This window comes from Crocodylus siamensis, chromosome 13 (assembly GCF_052110815.1).
Source record: "Crocodylus siamensis isolate JL-2025a chromosome 13, ASM5211081v1, whole genome shotgun sequence".
NCBI lineage: Eukaryota > Metazoa > Chordata > Crocodylia > Crocodylidae > Crocodylus > Crocodylus siamensis.
This window is the reverse complement of record NC_143407.1, coordinates 25,416,339-25,442,954: the sequence shown is the minus strand read 5'-3', so window position 1 is coordinate 25,442,954 and position 26,616 is coordinate 25,416,339. Positions and strand designations below refer to the sequence as shown.

Below are 26,616 nucleotides of genomic sequence, written 5' to 3'. Positions count from 1 at the left end.
TACACATGGACACACATTTCCAGTGCAATGGCTGTATCAGTTTTCACTCGAGCTTTCTCAGGCAATATTTTTTTTTTCCCCTTAAATGGAGCCATTCACCTGCTCTTGCACTTAAATGAAAAGAAACCTTTTTGCACACAGACACACAGAGCAGAGAAAGTGTGCGACTGGTACGTTACACTCTTGTTGCATTAGGGTTATGTTGTTAAAGTAGAAGAGCTGGTATTTTTCCTAAGAGAGCTAGCCTTCCCCTACCATCTTTCCCTACAGAATAAAAATTCCTCCTTTATTTGAACCACAACAAGGTTGAGGGTCTTTTTTATTTGACTGTCCTCATTAAGACCTGCCTTTCAGAGGTGCAGAGCAGTCACTGATCCAGTTGACTTGGTGGGCTCTTGCTCAGCCACAGTGAATGCACTTGATGTGAAATCCTGTGATCTGTGGACAGTTTGGTTTAAAAAACAAACAAAAAAAAAGACAAATCTGTTGCTTAATGGAAAGTTGCTTGTTGTCTGTGACAATTCAGGTAGTGATCTGTGATTTGTTTCCATTATATTTCGTGTGACATAAGAAGGGAATCTAAACAAGACCAAAATAAATGTGGTTAAATTATCTAAAAGAAATCAGTACTCTGTTGCTCTGATAAAGTATCTGCAGTCCCACGTTTGGTAGTAAGGGGGAATTGCACGTTCCTAAATACAAACCTCTTCCATTCTGCCTTTATTTCCTTAATCTAGTAAGCATTACAGTGCCTGTATTTTCTAATTTTTTTAACTCAACAAAGGCATTTAGTTAGTAGTGTTTTTCATCTACTGCATGTATACTTCTGATTTCCTGCTAAGCTTTTTCCTCAACAATCCAGCATGGTAGTGTGATAAAGCAGCCAGCAATCTGGCCAATTTCTGAGCTCAGTCACACAAGGAATTCTCTTTTACTCCTGTTCACTGGCAAATGCACTGCTGACTTCAGGAACTTTGTTTTCCGGGTGTCATTAAACTGCTGATGAGTTGTTAAAAAGTTTAATAGAAGGGAAAAATAGAGCAGTTTTCTAACTGAATTGTTCTTATAAACATTGGCAAATGTGTATGCATCCAAATGACACGTGCAGCGGTGTGATATTATTTATATCTAGAGGGAAGTAAATCTCTTTACTGGGAAAATCAACATCAGGTGTGTCCTACACCTGTTTTATATGGAATAAATCATCACCGTTGAGGAGAATTTCACATAGCCCATATGGATTTAATATAGATTAAAACTAGATTAAGTGCAGTATTCAGAAATTCAAAATAAAACCATTGTCCTCCTCTCAGATTTGTATATTTAGTGTACCGCCATAGATCTGCAGGCTGAGTGCATGTGGAAGTGATGCAGATTAGAGAAAAGCCAGCCAAAGCCAACATAGTAAAAAGTAATCAGAAACGAAGCCCTGTTCCCCCACCCATCCTTCTAATCACCATGCCCAGCATGAAGGCTTCGGGCACCGTGGGTTAGCTTTGATGTCAGGCTGCCTCCTCCCAGCCTTGGATAGAATTAGAGTTGTCTGCACCAAAGAGCAGCAATGACATGAAAGCTTTCTGCTTGGCTAAGGGGTTAGCTAACTTCATTAACTTTTTTTTTTTTCCAGCCAGAATTGTTTATAGGGGAGCCCCCAGCCTGAAGCCTGTACTCGGTGATTTGCAAAAAGGATGGTTCTTAGGAGCATCCTGCTTAACAAAGTGGCTGGTGCAACATCCCTGTAAATCCAGGTCCACCAGATTGGTGTCATGGCAGCGCTTAAAGGAAGAACTGTTACATTTGAGGTGACATTTGGGGCAGGGTTTCTAAAGCTTTTAAAGTATCTTAAGGTGCAGATAGTCACCCAGGGCATTTTTACGCAGGTAAGCGCCGGGTGCTTTGGAAAGCACCTGGTGCGGCATAGCTGGCAGTTGTATGAGTGGGGAAATGCGCGTCAGCACACAGAAAATGGCAGTGGTGCACTTTTGAACTAGAGCACGCAGGAGGTGTTTTAGTTGAAAAGCGCACTGCCACCATTTTCTCTGCACTGACGCACATTTAGCTGCTTATCCAACTGCAAGCGGCGCAGCGCCATGCGGGTCAGCTGGCGTGCGCGTCGGCTTGCACGCGGAGCAGACTCGAGTCTGCTTCGGTGCGTTCTCATCAGAGCACGTGTGGGTTAGTGCAGAGGAAAGTCCTGGACGTCGTGGTCCCTACTTTCAGGGCTATAATAGAAACCGCTGTTAATGAACTCTGAGGACTGGATTGCTGTCTGAAGTGACAAGTCCTTGGTGGAGAAGACTCCACAGCCCATACCACTGAGCTGATGCAAAAGTGAAGCATCAGTCTCTAAAGGACGTGTATGATTTAACACTCGTGAGATTTTTTTTTTTTTTTAAATAAGTTAAATTTTGCCTTCTGTGCATTGTTCCTTTTAAGGTTGACTTTGTCAAGCATTTCTTTAGGAGCTCAAGGGTTAGACATTCGTGGCTTGCTTAAAAAAGAATGAAAGCTGAAATTTTCCTGTGGTCACATGACTTCAGGGACCGGGGCATATGAAAAGCATCGTATGGCATGAAACGTGCAGTGGAAGTTATGATACTTTGTGGAACGGGCAGTGACCTGCTTTGAAACCTTTTGCTTCCCCAAAGGTTTGCTTCCTCCTCCTTCATGTCTGTGTGGGTTGGCTCACATCTAAAGGAATTTTCCTGACCTTAGCCAGATTGGGAATCCATTAGTCCCAGCTGCCTTTGCTTTAAAAACACCCTGTATTTACAAAAATACCATGGTGGCCCTTTGAATCGCATGTCAGAAGTGGACAGACTTACCAGGAACCCTAAGGACTGTAAAGAAAGAGAGAGAAATGTTAATAAATTAATATACTAAGAAAAAAAAAAAAAAGAACCTAGCCCAGATTTGTCAAATAATAAAACAGTTTAAGTCCCTCTTTTTTTTCTTTAATCTGTCTCTGTTTTCAGTTGACAACTTTTGCTCATTTATTATAAGGGAGGATGTGTGATCTAGAGCATGCATTATGTGCAAGTCTGGGTACGTGTACCTAATGCATGTCTGAAACATAAATATTGTTGGTCTTTATGCCTTATATGCATATAAATGTGTATGTATATATCTATATATATTGTATACATGTGGGATGTGGAGGGAACAACATGGTTTTGTCTTGTCCTGGATACAGGGCTGAATTTGTCATAACCAGGGATCCCGGTTTTCTCTGTCCAAAAATTTTAAATTCACTAATTTAAAAATAAGAGCCGTAAATTCTCTGATTTAAAACAAAAATCAGCATTTTTCCATGATTAAAATGAAATGACGCGCGCGTGCGCACACACACACTCAGTTGAACACAGGAATGTATCTGGTAGTCTGAGACAAAAAGAAATGCAAAAATCTAGAACTTTGTTCAGAAGTGATACCTTTTAGTAGACCAACTACGAAATTGCAACAACAACAAAAATGTCCTTTTTTTCTGCAAGCTTTCAGGCTCGAACACCCTTCGTCAAGCCCTGGGAAAATTTAATGATGGTAAAAAGTCCCCATAGGTAGGAAATAAACTTCATTTTTGCACAGAGGGAGCTGGAGATGGAAAATATATCTGGGTCCATGCGAGTGTCTCTGTGAGTTGTTCTGACTTGCTCTTTGTTGTGTAGAACAGGCAGGATTCCTTCCCTGGAAGTGACAGATGGCAAGCAGGGAGGTTTAAAAATCTTTCTTGTTACTCTACAATGAAGTTTTAAAATCCAAAACTCAGCTAAAATTCAGCATCTTCCATGTTTCAGAGATGTATTTGGTAACCGTGTTGGTCTGAGACGAGAAGAAATGCAAAAATCTAGAACTCTTGGTTCAGAAGTGATACCTTTTTATTAGACCAACTTTTTTTTTACCATCTTTAATTTTCCCAGAGCCTGATGAAGGGTGTTTGACCCCAAAAGCTTTCAGGAAAAGGAATTTTTTTTTTTTTTGCAGTTTCCTAGTTGGTCTAATAAAAGGTATCATTTCTCAACCAAGAGTTTTAGATTTTTGCATTTCAGTTGAACACAATGTTTTATTGATATATTTACAATTTTAAAGCAATTTGGAAGCCTACCAGTGCTTCAATCATTATCATAAAATAAATTCTAAATGCCTGTATATTTTGGCATTCAATTTTGGGTTTTTTAATCATGGAAAATCAGAGCTTTCCCCAGCCCCTTTGCTCACGTGGGTGTGGGTCCAGCTGCAACTGTCCTTGCTGCTTTGTGCTACTGAGCAGCCCTAATATGCCAGGCCACAGTCCTTCCAGCCCTGTTGGTACCCCTTGCTCCCAACCCACAGCCTCCTGCCCGCACAAGCCCTGCTAGAGGAGGCCCCCAGCTGCCAGGGCTGCAGGGCCAGGGCCCACAGCCCTCTGCCCCCCAGCAGTGGCTCAGCCCTGGATGCGGCCACAGCAGAGTGCGGAGCCTGGCTCCACTCCACAAACCAGAGCCCATGTGAAGGAGGAGGATGCGGGCTGCCCACCCTGGGCTCGGGGCTCTCTGTTCTGATGCCCCTCACTTGGGGTCCTCCTCAACCCAGTAAGTGGGACCTAGGGCAGGGAGATGCAATGCCACTGCCAGTGGTGACAGCACTGATTTCCCCCCCCCCACCTGCACTACTGCTGCGTTGGCAGGGAACACCTTGCCATGGTGGCAGTGGCACCAAGCATCTCCACCCTGCTTTGCCCTAGGACCCACCCACTGGGCCATGGAGGCTGCCAGGGGAGGGCAGCAGGGCAAAGAGCCCTGAGCCTGAGGTGGGCAGTCTATATCCACCCCCGCCCCATGCTGCCCTCCCTAGGAGTGTATGCAGTGGTGGGGAGACGGCCCCCCCAGATGAGCTGCCCCTGGCTCCATCCTGCTTCCCCAGTCAGGCCCTGCTGGCAGCACCCCGAGCTCTTCCCCACTCCCTCTCCCCGTGGGGACTTCAATCTTCCCTCCCCCTGTAGACTTACCTGGAAGGAGCTACTCTCCAGGCTGCCTGGCTGCCACGTTCATGTGTACATGCGCACATACACATGGTGCCCCCTGCCTGATCACCTTCCTGCCACTCCCCCAGCCCCAGGCAGCCCCTTGCAGGCTGGAACTCTGCCAGCCTACAAGGGGAAACCTGCAATTTCCCACCTTTTTTCCTTTAAAGGGGAAAATCCGTGTTTTTCCACAGCCAACAGAAAACCTGGATCCCTGGTCATAACCATCTTCCTTGCCTCTCTTTTTGCACTGCTAGTTACCATAAATAGATCTCTTACCTGATGCAAGAACATTCGCCAAAAGGCTACTGAGTTGAAATAAGGCCCTTTACTATGGAAGAAATTGGAGAATAAATGGAGCCTGAGTCTGAAGCCAAGCAAGCACATTTATACCTTTGAGGGGCTGGTCCTCCCTTTGAAATCTGGAGCTAGAAGAGGAAGATGTTAACATTTGAAGAGCACTGATGTCTCCTCAACCTCCTTCATTCTGGATGGGGCAGTGCCTCCTAAACTGCTTTGGTTTTCCTGAGACTGGAATCATTCATGGTGCATATATGCTGTCCGGTCTGGGGCCAGGTACCCAGTAGCCATACTTTTGCCAGTATGAGCGATTGAAAACTGGTCCATACCTGTAACAGAACAGAAATTTGGCACACGAAACTGGTCTATAGCCGTAACGGAACAGAAGTTTTGCAGACACAGGCTGGTTTAAAAATGGTGGAACCTGGTCTAAGATTTGCCTGCGCCATCGGAGGGTGAATATGTTTGCTACCAATCTAAAAAACCATGGCACTTGCAGAAAAAACACGCAACTTAAATCAATTCTACCTCGGGCTTTTTGAATGTCTGTACCTAGCCTAAGTTTGATCTCGGTGCTCCATTCCTCTGTATTGCAACCCTTCTACTACCCCAGATCCTGCAACTAGTACTGGCTTTCCCTTGGTCAGTTCCCTTCCTTATAATGAGTAGCAGCCAACTCCACAACTAGTTTCCTTGAAGTCGCTGCCTGCATTGGAAAGTGTGGTTCAGTGCGAGCAAAGGATTAGAACTGACTCCTGCATAGGTCTGGGTGTTCTTCTGCATTTGCATTTCACAGAACTAAGGTTTTTAAGAGGAAAAAAGACTAACAGAACAAAAGCAAAATAAGAAGGGTCCTGCTGCCAAATGAATGAAAACTCCCTCTGTGAGATTTATTCAGCTACTTCAAATATAAATGTGTTTGCGGAGGTCAGGCAAATCAATCATCCTGCATTAGGAAATGTTGATTGATGTTTTCAGCATGTGTTTGTGAAAGGCTGTAAGTGGATGTTAAAACTACCCACCAGGAAAATGTTGTGCAGCTTAGTTTGCTTGGTAAATAATTATTTGAATATTCAATTCAGCTATTTGTCTAGAATTACCTGTAGCTTGATCAAGCTTTAATTTAATTTAATATATTCATTAAAGATTAGTTTGTTTATTTTTTCCCTCCAGATCCAGGCAAGTATACTGTTCCCTACCACCCAAGCAATACAGGCCTTGGCCATATCACAGTTGACCTGTTGTTTCTTCACATTTCAAACTGTTCCTTGTTTGTATTATAGTAGCTAGAGGTCCCAGCTCTGGAACAGGGTCCCACTGTGCTAGGCCCTATGTAAGAGCACAAAGTATAAAGACCTTGAAATGGAAATACAAGGGTCACTCCTTCCAAGCCTGGTCACTCTGTAGTTGGTAGGAAATGGCTGTTGGTTGTAGAGGTCACCAAGTAGGACTAAAACAGGGGTCAGGTCTAGGCGGTGCTAGCACACGGGTACCAGAGTCATCACTGATGGATAAGGCCAGAATTGCATATTGGCTGATCTGGTCATAGGGGCATAGACCACAAGAGCAGCGAGTGCTGCAGATCTGGACCAAGGTGCACTGATGAAGTTGCGTATACTCATGGGCTGAGTTAGTCAGCTGTGGTGAAAGGTGATGACTGTGGCACATAGGCAGAGCTGTTTGCTGTCAAGAGCTGGAATGGCATGGGGACCTTTCAGCTTGCAAGGTGGGTACCCTAGTGTTGTGGTATGGGGAAGCATTTCTTAGTCTTTACGCAAAAGTACTTGTACTTAGAAACATTGGCCAGAAAATCATTTTGAAATTATAGTCTAGAAAGGCCAGCACCACACTTCTTTATGCCCCTGACCCGATTAATGTTTGAATTTGGGCGCCTAGTGACAAATAACTTGTACGGCAACCACCCAGCCCGTTCTTCTGCTTCCTCTCTTGTCTTCTAACCATCATGGAGATAAAGGTCCAGTTATGATTTCTTTATGTCTTTGAGGAGCCTCCCAAGCCTAGCTCTCTGTCTGCTTGAAAAACATACTGTTTACTCACTGCCACAGGTCAATGGCAGCAGGAAAAAAAACTGGTGACTAAGCCAGTTAATTGCTGCCAGAACAAAGCCTCCAGACCATATCTCAGAGTGCTGACTTTACATAAAGCTTTGGACTTAGCAGTGCTTTAGAAATCCACTATCACGGCGTGGGCTGGCCTGCCTTTCCCACCCTGTCTCTATACATTCTCCCAGCCCTGAAAGAATGGGGACTGGGGAGTTATGTTTCTAAAAAGTTTTCACTTCCCTGCAAACATCATATCGCAGAGCAGCGCTGAAGTCACACTCCGACTGCCTCTGTACAGTAGCATCGAGATCTGTCCTCCACAGAGCGGTACGGGAAAAAGGACGTAGTGGCAACAATGCATGGTAGATGCACCTGATCTGGAACAGGGTTCTTGATAGGTTTGTGAAGGTTACGATCAAGGAGGGGTTGTTAATGATCCTCTTGTCAGACTACTTTCATAATGCCAGGCTGAGAGTAAGGCAGAGATGTGGTGCTTAAGGCTAAGTACAGACATGCAAAAAGCCTGAGTCTGAATTGATTCACTCTTTGCAGATTAGTCTAACTGGTGTAGATTGAACCGATTTGCAAGTGAATAGACATTCACTTTTGATTCCAGAAATGCAGCCACATGCCTGCAGGGGCTCAGGCCAGAAGCTGCAGGGCCGAGAGCAGCCCTCCCTTCCCTTTGGCAGCGGCCAAGGGAAGCTGAGCTGGGGCGGGGGGCATGGCCAGGCCCCGGCAGGCCTGAGTAAGATTGGGGAGGGATTTAAACCCCCACCCTGGCCTGCAGGGTCCCCAGCAAGGTGTGCCTGGAGAGGGAGGGGGGAAGCAGCTCTTTGACAGGCTTTTGTGGGAGAAGGAGGGAGGGAAGAGGAGCATGGCCAGACCCCAGCCCTGGCTGGCACCGAGCAGCAAGAGCAGGGAGAAGGAGGGGGAGAGCCCTGCCGGCTGCAGTGGCACCCTGACAGCCAAGCCCTGTATGGGCATGAGGAGCCAGAAGCAATCCAGCCTCGCAGCTCTCACGACCCCAGTCCAAGCTGGCTGGGAAGGGACCTGCCCTGAGGCCTGGCCTGGCCTCTCCACACCTGCCCTCAGCACAGTGGTGGGCAAAATGTGGCCCGGGGTCAAATGCGGGCCTGGGGCCAGATGCGGCCCACCAGGCCATTCTGTCTGGCCTGTGGGGCCCCTAAAAAATTTAGAAAGTGAATATTTATCTGTCCCTGGCTGCCTGTCATGCGGCCCTCGATGGCTTGCCAAAACCCTGTAAGCGGCCCTCTGCCCAAAATAATTGCCCACCCCTGCCTTAGCACCACCAGGACCAGCCTCAGCTGCAGGTGAGGCAGGCAAATGCTGGGGCCGTGCCCTAGCCCTGGCCCCTGGAGCCAGCAAGAGGGGAGGGCAGGGAGTTACCCTGACAGGTGCTGCTCCACCCTGGCCAGGCAGACCCCGGCTGAGGTCCCGGGGCGGGGGGGAAATAAACCCCCCTCCCTGCCACCTTTGCTTTAGGGGCCATGCCAGGCTGACATCTGGCCACGCGCCCCGTGCTCCAGCTAGAGACCAGAGGTGCAGGGCCAGCCCTGCTGCCTGGGGCAGACAGCCCATCCCAGCCTGGGGCTGAAAAGCATGTTGGGATGCTGGGCGGACTCTGGTTTAACTTAAACCAGAAAGGTGCCTGGGGGAGAAGTTCCGTAAACTGGTTTGACCCAAATCAATTAAGTCTGATACTATATTTAACCAGGTTTATCTTAAGCTAGTTTTGGCCATTTTGAAACTGGTTTATGTGCACTGAGTTTATGTTCTGTTACAGGTTTAAACCAGTTTCTGATCACTTGCACTGCCTTATGTGCAGCTTGTGTCCTTAGCCTATTATGTGCATAGATTCCCCTCCCTGACTGTCCCATTACTTTCTCAATGGGCAGTACGCTAGTTTCTAATCCTTCCTAGCAAACAAGTGTTTTCATGTTCTTCATCTTCATTTCTTTTAGGCTGGAATAAACATAAAAGTTCAGCTTGAAAGCAAAGTAAAAGCCGTGTAAATTGTCAGAGAATTTACCCTCAACGTAACTTATGTAGCATGGATGTTTGAAGGTGGGTTTTTTTCCTCCCAATCAGCAAGTGTGGTGAAAGAGCTCTGAGTATTCAGACCGGTCTGTACGGTGCCAGACCAGGGAGAATGGCTACTTTACACTTAATTCAGCAAAGCTTGGGTTTCTATAAAAACTGATATTGGTGCTGATGTTGTTTCTGCAAGTGCTTTGAGATATGTTTGTGAAAACCATAATGTGAGAGTTGGGGGGGAGGGGAATATGCATCCCAGAGAGATTTAGTTTTTCTTTTCTTTCTCAAGAAAATGTGATGCTGTGCCTCTCTAGCAGGATTTTTCTTTTTTGCTGTTCTCCAGTTTTTTCACATCTGTCTCCCATTCCATCCATCTTTGGACATCATATCTGGTTTCCAATGCTTTTTCAGGACATGTAAGTATTTTTGGGGATTGAGTACGTTTTAAGTCTGTGACTAGCACTGCTGATGCTGATTCTGGAGAAGAGAGAGTTGTACCTTGTGGGTCATTCAAACTCTTCAGTAGGTTACTGTCTTACATTGTGTTTTCTAAAATTGAATGTGAAATCTGTATTTTTTGTGTGTGTGTTCTTTATTTTGGGTGTTTCTCATATTACGACATCCCCGTGTTTGGTGTTGAATAGGATAAGGAGGCAGTTGTGCAGGAGAGTGTCACTGCTCACTTGTTGAGCTGGATGGACATTACAATACAGCAGGATAATACCATTTCCTGCCGCCTGGGATCTATTTGTGAAAAGCGCTGCATAAGAACTTGGTAGGGGTGCACCGATAGAGATTTTGGGCGCCCATACTAATAGCTGATTTTTAAGGAGGCATATAGGCCAACACTGCTTCGATTTCTGATGCACAGCCTGGCAGCTTGAAGAGCTGCATGTAGCTGGTAAGTCTGTTGTGGGGGAAGGGGAATTGGGGGGGACAAGGCCCTGCAGTGAAGGAGGAGTGGGGCAGGGGCTGGGGGAGGCACTGCCTGGGCAGAGCGCGGGACGGAGCCGTGGCTCATTCAGGGGGCGAGGGGGTGGCTTCTGCTGCTGTGTGTACCCCAAGAGGACAGGGTGTGGGGGGTGTGCCCCCAGATCTGCGCGGGGTAGGTCAGGGCAGGCTGCAGCTGGGGGAGAGGGGGCATTTGGGCCAGGCTGTGCTCAGGGCAGATGGTGGTAGCAGCACTGGGAGGGAGCCTACAGGGGAGGCTGTAGCCACTCCAAAATTCGCTGTAACCCCCCGCCCCAACCCCACCCCATCACCACCTCTGCTGCCTGCCCCAAGTGCAGCGCCAGCCCAACACCCCTCCCCACCATACGGGAGGAGCCTGGCGCAGCCCCAGCCCACCCCACCCCACACAGATCCAGGGGTCCCACCCCAGCCGGGCAGCCCCAGCCCCAGAGCCACTCCCTCACTGTGGGGGGCCTTGATCTGCCCCTCCCCCGCTCCTTCCCTCCCCTGCCACCACAACAGACTTACCAGCAGCATGCAGCTCTTCAAGCTGCTGGGCTGTGCTCGCTGCCTATGTGCTGCGCTGCAGCTGCATGCATGCACGAGCATTTATTGGCCAAATTACTGGCCGCATCAGGCTGATTTCTGATACCATCAGTTTTCTTTTTATTGGTTCCAATCCAGTATCAAACCGATGTATCGGTGCACCTCTAGAACTTGGTATTATTATTAGCCCTTTCCACCTGAGAATCTCCAAGTGCTTTGCAAACAGCACTGCAAGGCCCAATCCATTGCTCGCATGAGGTAGGAAATTGGCATTATTACCCTTGTGGTATATACAGGTCAACTTGGACGCAGAGAAGTTACTAGCCCATAAGGAGTCATTAGCTATCTCCAGCAGCATCCAATTTTTTTTTTTTCCCTCTCGAGTTTCTTCCACCCAACCACTGGCAGGGTCTAACCTAACCAACATAATAGAATGGGATTTCAGGACCCTACAACAGACCGTCCAGCACACTTGACAGTTGCACTTGCTTTTCTGATGCATCAGGTAAAGGCAATTGATGAATGGCGTTGTACTTTCTTATACATCTATTCCGTCTTTCTTTTCTCAATTAACCTTTATTGGCTGGGGGGGAAAAAAGTTAACAACTTTTGTAGGCTAAAGACTGAATACAGATATAATCAACCCCTACACTGTGCCCCTGGTGTTGTGCATCCTCCTCTGGGCCTAGCTGTAGATAAGAAATACACAAGGCCATCATTCCTTAATTTGCAAGTCTTTGAATGTGTGCATTTTTATTTTTAATGATCAAATCTTGCATTTCTCTAAAACAGTTCACCTTGGTCCAAACCCTCATGCTTGGCAATAGTATGAGGTAGGCTTCTAGTGTTTTTTTCCAGTTTACTAGGGAAACAAACACATTTTTAATTGGGGCAGAACAACGTCACCATTTTAGTTCTCTTGTAGATCGTTGGCATTTTTTTTTTAATCTATTCTCATACCCAGCGGCACAGCACTCGCTGAAAGGAGCAAAATAAAGAGACGGTTTGTCCATTGAAATTCTATAAGGCCTGATTGCTCTGCAGCCGGGGATTGGATGTTTTCGTAGGAGAAATTTATAGACTTAGTCAGCGGCAAGCAGAACAACGGTGCCTTCATTCTCACTTTGTCTCTCTCTCCCTCTCTCAGAAAGGGAACGAACAGTGCAATAAAATATAAATTGAAATGGGGATTTGAATTTTTCATGTGAAATAGTGTTTAAGACGGGCCTGCACTTGATTCATCTAAATTTTAAAGAACAGGAGGATGGGAGGAAATCTGTTAGTTAAAGCATTAAAACTTGCCTGTGGCGCAGCAACTCCTTCACTTCCAAACAACCCATCCGGTTGGAGACAATTGAAAATGGAAAGATGTTGTCTGGGCCCTGGGGCTATTGCTTTTAGGACTACCTCAACTTCTCCCTCCATCTGTTTGTGGGAAGGCTTTCCCAACATGTTAAGTGCACTTTATTTGTTCCAGCTAGAACCTAAAAGCCTTGTTTAAAGCGCACACAGGCAGCTGCCATATGAGTGCTCTTTAATTTGGCTCGGAAGACAGCCTGCATTGATCTGTGGTGGCTAGAGGCACTGAACTTCTACTCAAACGCTAACCTTTTTATCTCGATGTAGTCTCTTCCACCTCTCCCTTCGTTTAGACATAAAATCAGACTTTCATTTGAGTTAGCATTTAGCATCTCATGGTGGCTAATAGGGTATGTGCCTGTGGCAGGTCTTAGATGGGTTTTGGCATGCGCACCTCTACCTTCTCTACAGAAAAACTTCTGGCACAGGTTTGGAAGTGGTCCCAGCATAGGGCTAGTTTGGATGGTGGTTTGGGTTCAAGCCTATGCTATGCTTAGCTCAGCCTTGAACCTGTACCCTTGTCATGAGGGTGTGGGAAAGACACATAAGTGCCAATAGTCCTCCAAAGCCTCCCATTCATTCTCTGGTCCCCAGAAGGAGAGACGCTAATTCTGTTGAACAGGAAAGATTTCCAGAGTACCCCAGGATAAAAAGCCACAGGACGTGTCCCCAGACACTGCAAGGACAGAACAGGTAGGGCTGTGCTGTGGGGATGCTCACACCGCTGCTAGGCTAAGCCAAATGATCAGGCCTAGTTGCCAGCCACTCACTCAAGTACACAAGACATACCCTTAGCCGTGATTCACCAAGGCGAGTTGTTAATAAAGCCTTCTTGAACAGAACCGTGCAATACGAGGCAAAGAGGAGTTGGGATGCAAAAGCATCCAACCCAAACGTGGTTTCCTTTTGTGTGATGTCCTCCACACTTGTGACCCTGCTCCCCCAGAGCATGAATCCAGGACGCTAGGCCATTTTGGTTTTTTAACCCAGCAAAGCTCTGAGACAAAGCAGACCAGTGTCGTTCTGCAATCATTACTCACTTTTCAGTAGCGTCAGGATCCAGGGGCATAAAAGGGGGCAGCCTCTGTGCTGAACACGTGACAGTGCTGAGAAAGGGCCCAGAGGAGTGCTTTGACTTGTTCCCAACGTGGCACTTTAAAGTAGCTAAGAAGCAGATCCAAAACCCCAAAGTGAAACGAGTAGCTGCCTGCAATTTTAAAGACATCTTGGGCGCCCCAGTTCTGCATTTGGGGATTTAATCAGACACAGGTTACGTGCTGCTTCTCCAGCTCTGCTTGCAACTGGAGTTAATCTGCTGGCCCTGCTGAGCGCTGAAACAGGAAGCCAGGAAGGCCAAGCATTGTGCTAACGTTCATCTCAAGACAGAACGGAAAGTGGAAATGACTGAGTTTGTGGAAAACTAACCAGATTCTGTTTCTCGCAGTCAGACAGTGACTCCCGTGGCCTTTACCTCGCCTGGAGCTTTGGGTTTTCCTGGGGGCGGGGAATTGTCCATCGGATTTCAGTGCTGATGTACGGAAGCTCCGGACTTTTAGCCCTAGCGTTTGGGACCCGCTGTTAAAAGATTTATGGGGAGGAGAGGGGATTTTGTCGCTCACCAGAGTAGCCAGGGTGAATTCTGTGCCCTTCGACACGTGTGGTCGCCTTCATTACTCCGGGGGGGGCTAAATTAAAAACAATTTTGTTTCGGCTAAAGCGCTCTTGAAATAGCATGCCCTGATGTTTGCCAGGTTTAAAGTTCATAATTTCGGAATATCAGTGTCCTGTTTTAAGTGTCTGCATACCGGTGTCATTGAAGGAAAAAGAAGGACCGTTTCAGAGCAGCAGCTGCGAAGCATTCCCCCTCCTTAACTCGCCTCACCTGCCTGCCTCTCTGTTGAAAACAGGGCTGAGAGAAGGCATATCAGTGTTTAGAAGAACAGTTTGGTGCAGGTTTATGGACGGCTGATTGGTTCCCTAGTGCTTGCACCTCCTTCCCGCTAGCCAAATTCCTCAGCAAATCGGCTAAAACTACGCAAAATCGTTTCCTAGTGTTGGTTTACCAGGTACGCGGTCGTTCCAGCGGGGTCTTAGGGCTGCAAACCAGAGGCGGGGCAGTACGTGCCGTCACAAGCAAGAGGCATTTTCCTCTGGCTGCCTTTCTGGTTTGTGCTCACCCCTGTTGCAAACACGTTGCTCGCAGCATGCTCTTTAGCCACCACGTGCCTCTAGATCAGGGGCTCTCAAATTCGTTTTTCTTCGCAGACCACTTGAAAATTGCCGAGGGTCTCAGCTGATCGCTTAATAACCTTTTTTGGGGTCTACAAATCAAAGCGCACTACTCGTATTTTAATATCAGTAGTCTTACTTTACTAGTACAAATATTCTTCTTTGTTCCACAACCTTTCTGCAAACCAGCTGAGTGCAGCTCGTGGGCCAGGGGCGGTCCGCGGGCCACAGTTTGCGACCTAGATATTATTGGCAGGGCAAATGAACGAGAGAGGCAGAGATGGCGCTTGAGCTGTGTAGAAACCTGCTCATGTCTGTACTTGCAATTGTTTCTTCATTAGCCACCTCCTGTTTAAGGAGGATTGTGATTCTGTATTTTCCATGCAGACATTAAATGTAATCTCTGCTCAGAGAGGAAATTTAACAAAACATTTTCTTTCTGCCTCTCAACAGCAGTGCTTGGAGCATTAGTGTGCGCTGAAGTTGTCTGACGCACCGAATCGGAGGCACTGTTCCCTTCAGACAAGTTTTATAACCAAGGGAACTGGACTAGCTGGCAAATAGAGCCCTTTAAAAATGACAAGGGCTGAAATGTCTTTCTAGTCCTGATCCACACTGGTGGAGTATACTTTTCTTCCTCTTCTCCGCCCCCGTGCTACCACACATGTTCTCAATTACTGCCTGCATTGAGGCTGCAAATATTTTCTTGTGCATCTAGCGTTAACACTGAGCCTTTTGTATCTCGAGCCCTGGAAATATCTTTCAATCATTTGTGGAGGAGCTATTGTGTCCCGTGCTGGGTAAACTGCGTTTACGGTTCCTGCAGGGAAATGGCCTCAACAATAGCCGTTCCAGTTACACTACTTCTTCCTTCTGATTTTACATCTCTAACTGCTATTGAGAGAACTTTTTTCTCCCGCTGGGTTCAGCTTGAGACTTTGGGGGTTTTTTCCCCCAAAAAAGTGAACGCACATGCGATGAACCATCTGTGTTCTCACTGTCGTCCGTACAGTGCTCCTTGGTTTTTGCTTGGGCACAATAGCTGCTATATACCCAGCGTATGTGGTTGTTGAGGCAGAGTAGCAAAATATTTTGGTGAGATTTCCAAGTCAGTATCTTTCTAGAGAAATGTGGAAAGGAATAGCAGAAGAGGAAGGATCTGAGCATCCTCATGCTGAGTTGTTATTACCGCCCAATGTGGGATGGGAAGGGAAGGATAATGCTACTAGATCTAGCCAGAAAATATCTGTTATGTTTGTATGTCTTCGTTATATATAAAATTGTATCTTTTATGCTCTAAGCCCTAAATCCTACAGCCATATCTGTAATGTATGTCTCATCTAATGTCTAGTTTGTTGGAAGATATTTGTGATTAGGAAAAATCCCATATATGACTCCACCGCCTCATTTCCGTACACTGAATTTATACTCCTGCGGCTTCAGTATCGAAGGCTTGTTTTGAGGTTGCTGTTACTGAGCTAAAGGGAAGTAGGCTTTTCTGCATAAAGAAATGGAAGAGATGCTGCCAGGGAAAGAAATTCAGGTGTCCCCACCTTAATTTTGTGGATCAGCGGCCTCTCAGTTGGTGTGCTCTTTAAAATATCAGGTTGGGGGCAGGCGAAGAGATGCGTCTGCATCAGTGGTTTAGCTGCAGTCGTTTTGATAAGAAATTAAGCTTCTTCCAACATGCATGTAAACTGCATTTCCTTGCCATTAATCCCCTGTTTGCTGCCGCTTTGGAGATTTCATTACATTCTTCTTCTCCAGAGCAAAGATAAGTAGACATTTTTTTTTTATAAATATGTGTTGTCCCTGTATGGAGATTTGACAAATGACTTTATGGGCACCTCCCAATCATTAACACTGATAAAAAATGTAAACAATATCCTTAAAGAGGCATTAAGGGGGGGAAAAAATCAAGCCAGAAGGAACAAATTAAAGGCTTTGGGGAAGAAAAGTGATACACAGTTTTACTGTTATCCCCAGGGAAGAAAATGAACGTCAGACAGCATTTTGCTGCACATTAAAAAGTAGTTTTTGCTTTGCAAAGAATTTGATGATTTTTGCAAGTTTTGGGACTGAAATACTCTGTCATTTCTATTTTGCTCTTGTTCAAACATTAGAAATGTGGCGGCAACATCCATAAAAGCTGATAAATGAAGGCTGGGCAGCCTGTATGATTCTCACTTTCTGTGGTTCTACCAAAAGTACTTTCACAGCCCTATCAACACCGTAGCTGAGTATATGACAATATCCTTGTTTTTAGTTTATTTTTATTTTTAAAAAAAATGGGAATCTGAGGCTGTAAGGATCAGGTCATGGTCAGTCTTGCCTCATGGTTAAGCCGCTGGGGAAGGGACAGGAACCAAACTGCAGGTAGAATCACAGGGACAGGTATCAGAGCCCACACTGCTGGATCCGAAGGAAATCCAGGGGCAGAGACTAAATCGCAGGCCAGGTCAAGGTCCAGGAGTCAGCAGTCAGGACAAGTCGACAGACAGAGCTCAAGCCGGAGTATGCCACGAGCTAAAACCAAGGCAGGGTCTGCCAGAGTTCAGCGCCAGTCGGAGTATATCAGGAGTCGGAACTGGAATCAGGATGAACCAAGAGCCAGAGACCAAGATACCAGATCCAAGAAGAATATCCAAAAAGCCAGAGTCCAGGAACAACACAGGATCTGGAGTCGGAAAACCAGGCATGCAGAGACGCTGATGAGAGCAGACCTTCTGAAGAAGTGTTGGCAAGCCTGCATCCGTCTGCCACAAGTGGAGCTAAATGGGGAGGCTGCTCTCCCCGGCAGTCGGTCAGGGGCCTGAACAGTGACCAGCTGGATTCATTTACCAAGCGAGGCTGCCAGTCAGAGCTCTCGGGCAAGCATGGCCAGTTAGGCAGTCGGCCCAGGCTGGACTGCTTGTTAGGGTCCCTGACAGAGGCACAGAGAATAAAGACTTTCCCTGAGGACATCCAGGGAGCCTATTGTGAAGGGATTTGGACCTGGTTCTCCCAAGTCTCCGGCTGGCAACAGTAACCCTGGACCCATTCTTCTTCCTTGGACCAGGTCCCGATGTTTCTTCTCTCTCTGTATATTCACAGTAGCATCATCCAAGTCAGTGGGGCAAGTCTTTAGTGTAACTTCACTGCCTTGTTGGCTTGCATGGAGATTTGATAGGAAATAATTTTGCACTGTTGGAGTGCCAGGTGCAAATGGGTGAAAATGCAACCAGACTCAAGCCCTCTGACCTCTGTCATCCTTTTGGGGCTTCTAAAAAAAAAAAAAAAATCTATTTCTCTGTATTTACAGCCTGTCATTGTCCACACTTAGCTTTGTACTGATGACAAGGAGAGCAAAATGAGGCAGTTTGGCACCTAAATATAGCTTGACTTTTGGATGTTACTGTGGCAGGCTGTTGTTGGGGGTGTGGCGTTCAGAGAAAGCTCTTTATAGGATGAGGTACCATTAATGTGAAGGACTTAATCCTGCACTCCTGAAGTCCAACAGGAATTCTGCAGCTGATCGAAATGATTGAGGTTGGCTCATTAGACAGCAGTCTTGGGCTGTATGATATCCCACCATGTGCAAGTGCCTGAAAAAGTCAACACTACAGGTGGATAGGTCTTCCTCCTGCTTGCGGCTTTGGGGACATAGTCATAAAGCTAAAATGATGGGTGTGTTACCGAAGTAAACATAGGAACAATTTTTCAGAGACTTGAGGAGGGTGGAATAGGATCACACTAGATCCAGAATTAGGCACTACTCTCCTCAGGGCAGGTAAATGCCATCTGTGTGTTATCCAGCCTCAAGTTGCACGGTACTGAGAGCATGGACACTCCAGCCGTAGCATATAAGAATGGGGTTTAATGTAACAGTGGCTGACCACTGAACAGAGGACCAAATCCTTCCTGCAGTAAGGAGATGCAAACAGCTAGTTTTTACAAGATATTTACAGTCTCCTGCACGGGACTTAGAGACCTGGTTTGTGTTGCTTCCTTTTCCAAGGCACTTGTAACAGGGAGAGCCAGCCACAGAGAGATCTCCATATGGGGAAGGTGCTTATTTGGGGGCTACAGAAGGACAGGCTGCCATGGATTAGTAGGCTAGGAGTACCTATTGCAGAGCTAACTGCTTTGTAGCAGTATACTAGGACAGGGGCTGCTGAGGCAGCAGAGCATCTATTGCAGAGCTACCACTACAGGAGGGCAGAGCCTTGCTTAGGCAGCTGGGGCACCATGGCAGTCATTAAGTCAGCCAGCAAACCCAACTGGAAACACCTGTGGATGGCTGCAGGAAGCCCCATGACTTGAAGGGGTGGGGTCTAGGAAGTATATAAACCCTGGGCTTGAGCTAGGGAGCAGTCTGGCTCTGCAGACTGCCGGACAAGGAGCTGTACACTGAGATGGCTGGTAGAGCAATGGACTGAGACCCTGCTACAATAGGGACTGCCAGTAAGGAACTGAAGGAGCTAGGCCCCAGGATGAGAAGTGTTTTGTTATGCAGCTAGGATACCTAGAGATTTAATTATAGCCTGTGGGGTTATCTATTTTTGTGACCGTTTAAACCGGAGGACCAGGTTGGGACTGGCGGGAAAGGTGGATGTCCCAGTGGTGCTTGAGGGGCAAATGAATGCATTGAGCCCTACCAGAGGTCAGACTTGAGGCCCAGGCAGCTGGCTGTCACGGGGAGTTGAAGCCTAAGCTAGAGGAAAGGCAGAGCCAGTGGAAGCTAAACGAGACCCAGTGCCAAAGAAAGGCACCAGGAGCCTACAGCCCTGGGGGGCGTTTCTGGAGCCCTTGAGGGACAAGACCAGGATCCAAGAGGAACAGGGCCAGAGCCCTCAAGGGGTGTAGCTAGAGCCATTGAGAGGTGGTCCCAGGGGCAAGGTATGAGACTGAACCTAGTCTAAAGGCCCAGTAAACAGATAGGGGCAGAGATCTGCAAGACATGAGTGTGACTGTAGGGGCAGTCGGAGCCACAGACATAGCCCTTAAGACAACTGGCAACGAGAGGCATGAATAGCAGGCGTGGACCAGACCAGTGGTCCCCTGGGGCCTTTGGGCTGCCTCCCAACCTTTTTCTTTCTAAATAACATCAAAGGCACGGCAGGCAAAGAAGAAGGTAGTCCCCAAGACCCAGAGGAAGCGGGAACCACATGGGCACGAGGGTGCGTCATAACCAACCCAGGGGCCTAATCCTTCTACACATTCCTTTAGCTGTTCTTTTTCACCATGAATTTGCACTTTATTATTGGCTTTGTCTCTTGTCTGCCTTTCAGCTGCCGAGTGCCAAGATGCAGATATGTATGCCTATAAACCAATTCCCTCCCCACTCCAACCCCCCCAAAAACCATAGTGATTTACAAGCTCTGTATAATGCACCTGTGTTTCACAGCAGGAGGATGGCAGCATGTGACATTAGTTCTGATTTGTGGCTTAAAGGTTGAGAATTGCTGACTTTTGGCTGAAGTTGTTTAGAATTAGTTCATCCAGTTATTGACTTCCCTCTAAAAGACTACCTATTCTACTCCCCCCCTCCCCCCCAAAGCACACAATCTTCAGGCATATAATTTTGTAAGAGACGGAGCACCTTATGGACGTGGAGCACAAGACAGAGCCCTATCGATCGTACCAATTGGAGCATTTCCCAACTGTTGCTCTAGGGCTGTTATTTTCCCAGTGGGGCTTATATTAAGTGTACAACCCCAGAGTCTGGTCTTATCTCTTGCCTCCAGGAAATCTATTTCATAAGCAATCATATATAGTTTATTGATTTCCCCCCCACTATCCTGTTTCTTGGAAGAAAAAGCAGGGAAAGAATGGACCGTCTGTCTTCATTTGGGCTCCCAACATTGCCAATGCTAATAGCACAGCACCATCATTAGCATTAGTGGGATCTGTTTCCTACTGTAGGTAAAACTCTATGTCTGGCATTTCCACTTGGCAATCATCCAGATTACCAAGGGATTCGTGCTTTTATTGAATTTAAGTGTGTCACTGTACAGTCTTGCCAGGCACCTGTATGTTATTTTGACATAAAGGCTCAGCCAATATTCTTTAATGTCCTCTTAGTGTTATGCTGGATCAGAAAACTCACTGATGTATCTTAGCCAGCTCTGCAAAGAAGCAGAAGAGTACCAACTGTGGCAGTAGGGTAAGATGAGGCATGTCCTTGAGCAGCGTGTTCAAGACGGATCGACTGGAAGGAGCCCAAGTAATATTTGTTTTCTTTGGACGCATGTCATTATTGTTGTTCAAGTGCTAACATTAATGGTGCACTCCTGTAAGAGAGAACTGACCATTAGTTCTGCCCTTTACTCATTCATATTGGGTAAAGATTGTCTTGGGTTCAGGAATCAGAACAAAAGGAAGGAAAATCGGCATAAGCAAAGGCAATCTGCCCAGTGACCATACAGCCTAAAAATACATATTTTATGGTTTTCTGTTAACTTGGCAAGAAAACCATGTTCAAAATTCCTAGTATTATTTTTGGCTAGATTCAGTATATTAGTTGTGTGTGCTTCAGATTTCGTCGTTATATCCTCCTTGATGGAAGAGTATATTAGAATTGGCTTTCTCTTAAGATCTGTTTTATAATTTGACCTACTGTAACAGATCCTCCACGTCTGTTGAATGTGATCATTGTGGAGATTTCCTCCAAGGATTTAGAGTGCTCCATATCAAAATCTGGGATCCTCTAAAAAGTTATAGTAGCATGAACAAGTTCCATTCTTTCCGAGACAGTAACTGGGCAAGTACAGCTCTTCTGAGGTTTCTCTCATGTTCCCCACTGACCTGGAACAGGTGAATTGACGACGACAGGATTTCCTAAACAGCTTGGCTGAAAATCACATAATTTTTCCTTTCATTTTGCCAGTGTGGAAGTGTCGCAAAACTGCTTAGGGAGCAAAGGCAGCTGGTAGATGAGCCAAGGGAGGCTTCTTCTCGAGAAAGTTCAACAACGCTGGCCATGCTTTGTACTCAGCAATTTGGAAATGCAAACAGATATTGACAGTGTTCTTGGGGACTGCCAGACCGGCTCTTGGCAGTAATGTGGTTCTCATTATTATATTCTGTAACTAAACAGATCACCAACATGCCAGACATTTATATTACGGTATTAACGGAGCCTCATATGCAATACCCAGTACAAATACTAATGGATTTTAGACGTTTGCTCCACAGAGCCACACAGCCATTGTTTGGTAAACCAAGTAAAGGTCAGATCCTTGTGGAGTCCATTACTATCGAGGGCTTGTCTTGCAAAGCAAATGATTCACGTGTTGCAAATTGAAGAACTTCCAGGACATGCATCCATTTGTTGCAGATGCCAAAGTCAGATGTGTGTGATGGGTGGCGTGTCGATTCTGGTCGCTCTGTAGCCGTCTTTCCGAAATACTTCCCTGAAGCCTGACAGCATAAATGCTGTTCTTGTCTTGCCCTTTTTTTTAAAGCTGTTTGAATTCAAGGATAGAGCTGAACACAATCTAGCCTTGAGCTCAATAGAACCAGATTGGCACTGAGATTTGTACAGACCCACTAAGCTGAAGCAGCTGAGCGACTTTTCTGATGCATGGTCTTTGAGGAAGAGGTTAGGGGTCCCCCCACCCCCCGTCCTTTCTGTTTCTGTTCCTTTGCTTGAGCTGTCTCCATCAGAAGTGTGGAGGCCTCTAGTGGCTCCGTAGTTAAGAGTGCACTCTAAGCTGCATTTTAATTTAAGGCTCATAAGGAACCTCTTGATGACCTTTCCCAAAATGAGGCTACATGGGTGAGGTAGCTCCACCTCAAACTCCTCCTACAGTGCACACAGTCATTTCCTAAGAACTGCCCTCAGAAAAACAATTGTAATCCTGGCCGTGTTGAGCAGTAGAAATAGTGCACTATATATATTCACAGCTGAGATGTGGTATCTCTGAATGAAGCTGTAATCCTCTACAACAGTGGTTCCCAACCAGGACACAGTTGTAAATATCAGTGGCCAGTCCCGACCCAGTGCCCCTCACTCCCGACTCACCCCCTTTGTGTGTGGGGCAAGGGGTGGGGGGGGGTGCCAAGCAGCGCCTTGCAGGCTGGAACTCTGCCCGTCTGCAAGGGAAAAGCCACGGTTGCCTGCGTTTTTCTCCTTTAAAGGGGAATCCATTTTTAAAGTTTGTTCGCGACCCTTTCGATATGTTCTTACAACCCACTTTCGGGTTGCGACCCACGGGTTGAAAAATGCTGCTCCAGCGGCAGAGAGATACGTTTGCCTATAGTCATGAGAAACTTCAGTGTATTGGTTGGAAGTGGTTGTAGGTCAGCATTGAAGGACAGCAGGTAGTAGAGCTGAGGCAGCTGTTTTGAGTGCTATGATAGAAGTTGAGGAATGTGAGAGGAGGCTAGGGTAAATGATAAGGTTGCCTTTCCAGGCTGATTACCTTGATTTTTTTTTTTTTTTTTTCCCCCAGTCCATGTGATGAAAGGGATTTGACTTGGGCAACATTCATCTCAAACTAATGAAGTTGTTCTTTTTTTGTATGTGTGAAAAAAAAAATAGATAGGCACACGCTAGTGCTCATGAAGGCAAGAATCTGTTCCCCCACTGCCTGGCTTTAACTAGCCATCTCGCTGTGCAAGCTTCCCCTGCCTAGCTCGGTGATTCACCCCAGTCCTGTCCTGAAGCCGCCCTGAATGTTCCAGCTTTCAGCTTCCCCATGCGGCAGCTGCCAGTCATGTCAGCTTGTGCTTTGCTGCAGTTTTGTGCAGAGCACTGATTGATCCAAGAAAGCCAGAGGTGAGAGAGAGGTTGGTGAATTAACCTGGCATGCCTTCCCTTTAATCATGATTCTCTACAGGCTGTGATTCCTGTGCAGTTAGACGGGCTCAGCTATCAATTATTCCTCCATACAATTCAGAGGTGCCAAATTTGTATTCTCACCAAAATAAGATCAAGCAGTTGAAACAGGAGGGAGTGTTTATTATTTACTTTCATGGTTCCCTGTTTCCCTGCAAACAGTTAATCTGTACTTTCCATTCAGTCTAGTGGACTTAGTTATATGGTTCATTTACTTTTTGCTCGTGCATCTGCTTGAAGAAGTGGATCTAGAACTAATGGAGAACAACAGCAAAAGAAATTTGCCACTTGCTGCACGCAGCAGGTTCTGAAGCTTGTGAGGAGAGCAGAAGACGAATGAATTAGTCATCCTCTTCCCTTATCTGCCCATTACACTTAGAACGTACGGAACATCTGCTTTCAAACAAAGCAAGTAACTGGTTGTATGAACGGATGTACTATGCTGCAATTGTTTACGCCCTGTGAAACTAGTCCGTTTTAAATATGATCAGGAAAGCAAAACCTTATGCGACAAAACTGTGTATATTTACAGTGTCTTTTCCTTATGTCAGTAAAAAAAAGTGGGTTGGCCAAGACCAGCGGAAACCAATACAGTGCAGATCCTTTGTGGGCTTGGAAGAGTGCTCTGAGTTCTAGCCTATCTCAGATGTCATTGACAGGATTGTTAAACTCACTCCAGTGGCAGAACCTTTAGTGCAAGTGATGGGCAAGGTAGAAGGATAACCCCTTATTTCCAGGTTAAAGACAGCAAGTACAGATAGGCGGGATAACATGTACTGAGCTGATTGAAGCCACATATAGACATTCAGTTTCTTCTGGGAGAGTCACTGCTCTCCCAGAAGAAACCGTAAGTGTAGAGATGTTCAGGAGAAAACTAACCAAGAAACAGCCAACTTTAAATAACTTGTGGGAGAGTTTCTTCAGGAGGCTGAATGTCTGTACTCATTCGCTTCTGAGAGAAGTCACAGCACAGTCCTCCAGCATCCCAGGATGCTTTGCATCTGGCCTTCTCTCTCCTTCCCCTCCCATGGAGACAGTGGGTTCATCTACACGTGTATTTAAGCGCCGCTAAATTTAATGCGCAGTAAGCAATCTTAAGCAAGTGTCTACACATGAAGGGACTTGGCACTGAAGTTAGTGCCAAGTCCCTGCATCCTTGCCATGTGACCCCAGTGGCTCAGCAGACCCAGCACTAAAGGTAATGCTGGGTTGCATCTACACGGGTGTTAATGCGGTTTAACTAATTGTGACTAAATTTGATTTAGCCTAATTTTGCCATGTTTAATGTGCATTAAGCATGTGCACGTGTAGCCTTGTAAAGTAGGCTAATGCGCATTAACACATCTCATGTATATGCACTCAGTATGTCACTCTGACTTAGTTACTCCAGCCAAGCAGGGAGCAGAACGTACTCCCTTCAAAATCCTCACATTCTGCAAAAGGGAAACGCAGGCTGGGTCAGCCAATCAGGGCTGCCCTTTGTACTGCTGCCATTCTGTCTCCAGGCAGGCTGAGGGAACTTGCAGAGTGTGCTGAGACGTATGCACGGGGGTCCCTGGCTGTGCAGTGTCAGCACTGCTAGCTCTCTCTCTCTCTCTGCTCTTCAAGGGCTCAGCAATCGAATGTCTGTTCAGGCATCTCTGGGGTTTTCTACCAGGAGAATAAACCTGAGAGAGTTCTCCCAGATCATTTGAATGTGTGTATGCAAGCACCGTCATTCTTTCAGTAACTTTGCAACTCTATATTTCATGCCCCATAAGTAGACTCTGGGACCTCCCTCCAACATGAGAAGATACCTGCCGGTATACGGCAGTTTACATTATTTTGGTATTTTTTGCTTAGCAGAAGAGCCGTGAGATTTTGAGGTGTGAACCCAGATCATCTCACTGATTCCTGTTGGCATTACAAAACATGTGAGTGTTCCCTTCCCAAACAACGCGGGATGGAGGCTTCCCCTGAGGCTCATTTGATCTTGCAAGGATGGGAGTGTTTCTTATTCGGGCTGGTCAAAAATGGTAGATTTCTTCCATGGAAAAAACCCGGGGGGAAATCGCCCAAAAAAATTGCCAAAGGTATTGTTTTTGTTGAATTGAAAGACTTTATGTTGATTCCAAAACGCACGCACAAAAATCAATTGGAAACAAAAAATAAAAATCAACAAGATGTTGATTTATTGAGTTTTTTGCACCCTTTTTTCCTCCAGCCTCTGGAAAAGAGAACAAAAAAGAAATGGTGAAAGAGGAAGGGGGGGGGGGGCGGCTCCACTCTTCGGCTTTATTTCATTTTGAATCAAACTGAAATTAAATTTGTTTTAACTACATTTTAACAAATACTCAAATTTTCATATTGTTTAAAAAAAATCTTTCCTTAAAGGAAAACAAACCCTTCCCCCTGTTCTGTTTCCTGTCTGATAGTGAGCATCTTCAACTTCAATTCACTGAGGTGGAAGTTGAGTACTTAGTGCCCTGCTGATTTTGGTATCAAGTAGCAAATAAGCCAGTAGGAAATATTCAATGTTGCTTATTTCTTATAGAGTTGAAGCAGGAGGGAGTACCACTGCCCACAACTGACACTTGTATAATTTGGAGAAAAGGCAGAGTAGCGAAGTTCACATCCAGGTTTTTGATTCAGCATCATCAGTACTATAATCTTGCGTGGTCATTGATGATGTTCCCAATGGAAATCACTTGAAATAAATTATGATTGGGGAAAGAGCTGTGCTAGCAGTAACTTTTCGTTTCATTTTCAGGTAAGGAAATTTTATAGTATCTTCTTGCCCATGGCAAGACCTGAATAAATTTAGGTGTTGACTTCAGCACGGCCACACCTAGCGAAGCACTACCGGCTTGTACATCTTTTAGTATGTGAGAACATCTTTTAACACATTTGACCCTTTCTGTAACCTGTGTAAAAATGGCAAACCTGCACAGCAGCCCTTATAGAGTCTGCTGCATCCTTCAGGTGCATTTAAAGTTTTTTCTAATGCATCCAACAGTGTTGCAGACTTTTTTTTATTTGCAGATATGCTAGGGTGGCTGACTAGTCTTCTTTTACACGCTTTTCAAATAGTTTATTTAAAAGTAAAGAGCCCCTCCTAAGTAGATCTGATCTTTTCTTTGTAAGTATTTAAAGTCCTTGGTATGCTCTTATATGATGCTTCAGGTGTTAGCAGATGCAATTCCTGTAATAGATGGATTTTTGCATTGCACTTCGTGCAGGATGTTGGAAATGCGTGTGCTTTTTCACTTGGCGCATTCGTTTGCTAGCACTTCACTTCAGTTTGACTTCTG

At 46.0% G+C, this 26,616-nt stretch overlaps 1 protein-coding gene across 2 annotated transcripts in view; it reads left to right on the top strand.

Annotated features, from left to right (window-relative positions):
* CASTOR2 (cytosolic arginine sensor for mTORC1 subunit 2) overlaps window positions 1–26,616 on the top strand; it is a 166,749-nt gene that overhangs the window by 49,004 nt on the left and 91,129 nt on the right. Inside the window, exon 1 of one of the 2 annotated variants that reach the window (XM_090025169.1) lies at window positions 9,805–9,836. The exons of the other annotated variant lie outside the window; for it this stretch is intronic. Within the exon in view, the coding sequence (XP_089881295.1) occupies window positions 9,820–9,836 (17 nt within the window). The 5' untranslated portion in view covers window positions 9,805–9,819. Of the gene's footprint in view, window positions 1–9,804; window positions 9,837–26,616 lie in introns of those variants that run through there. 2 annotated transcript variants of the gene reach the window in all.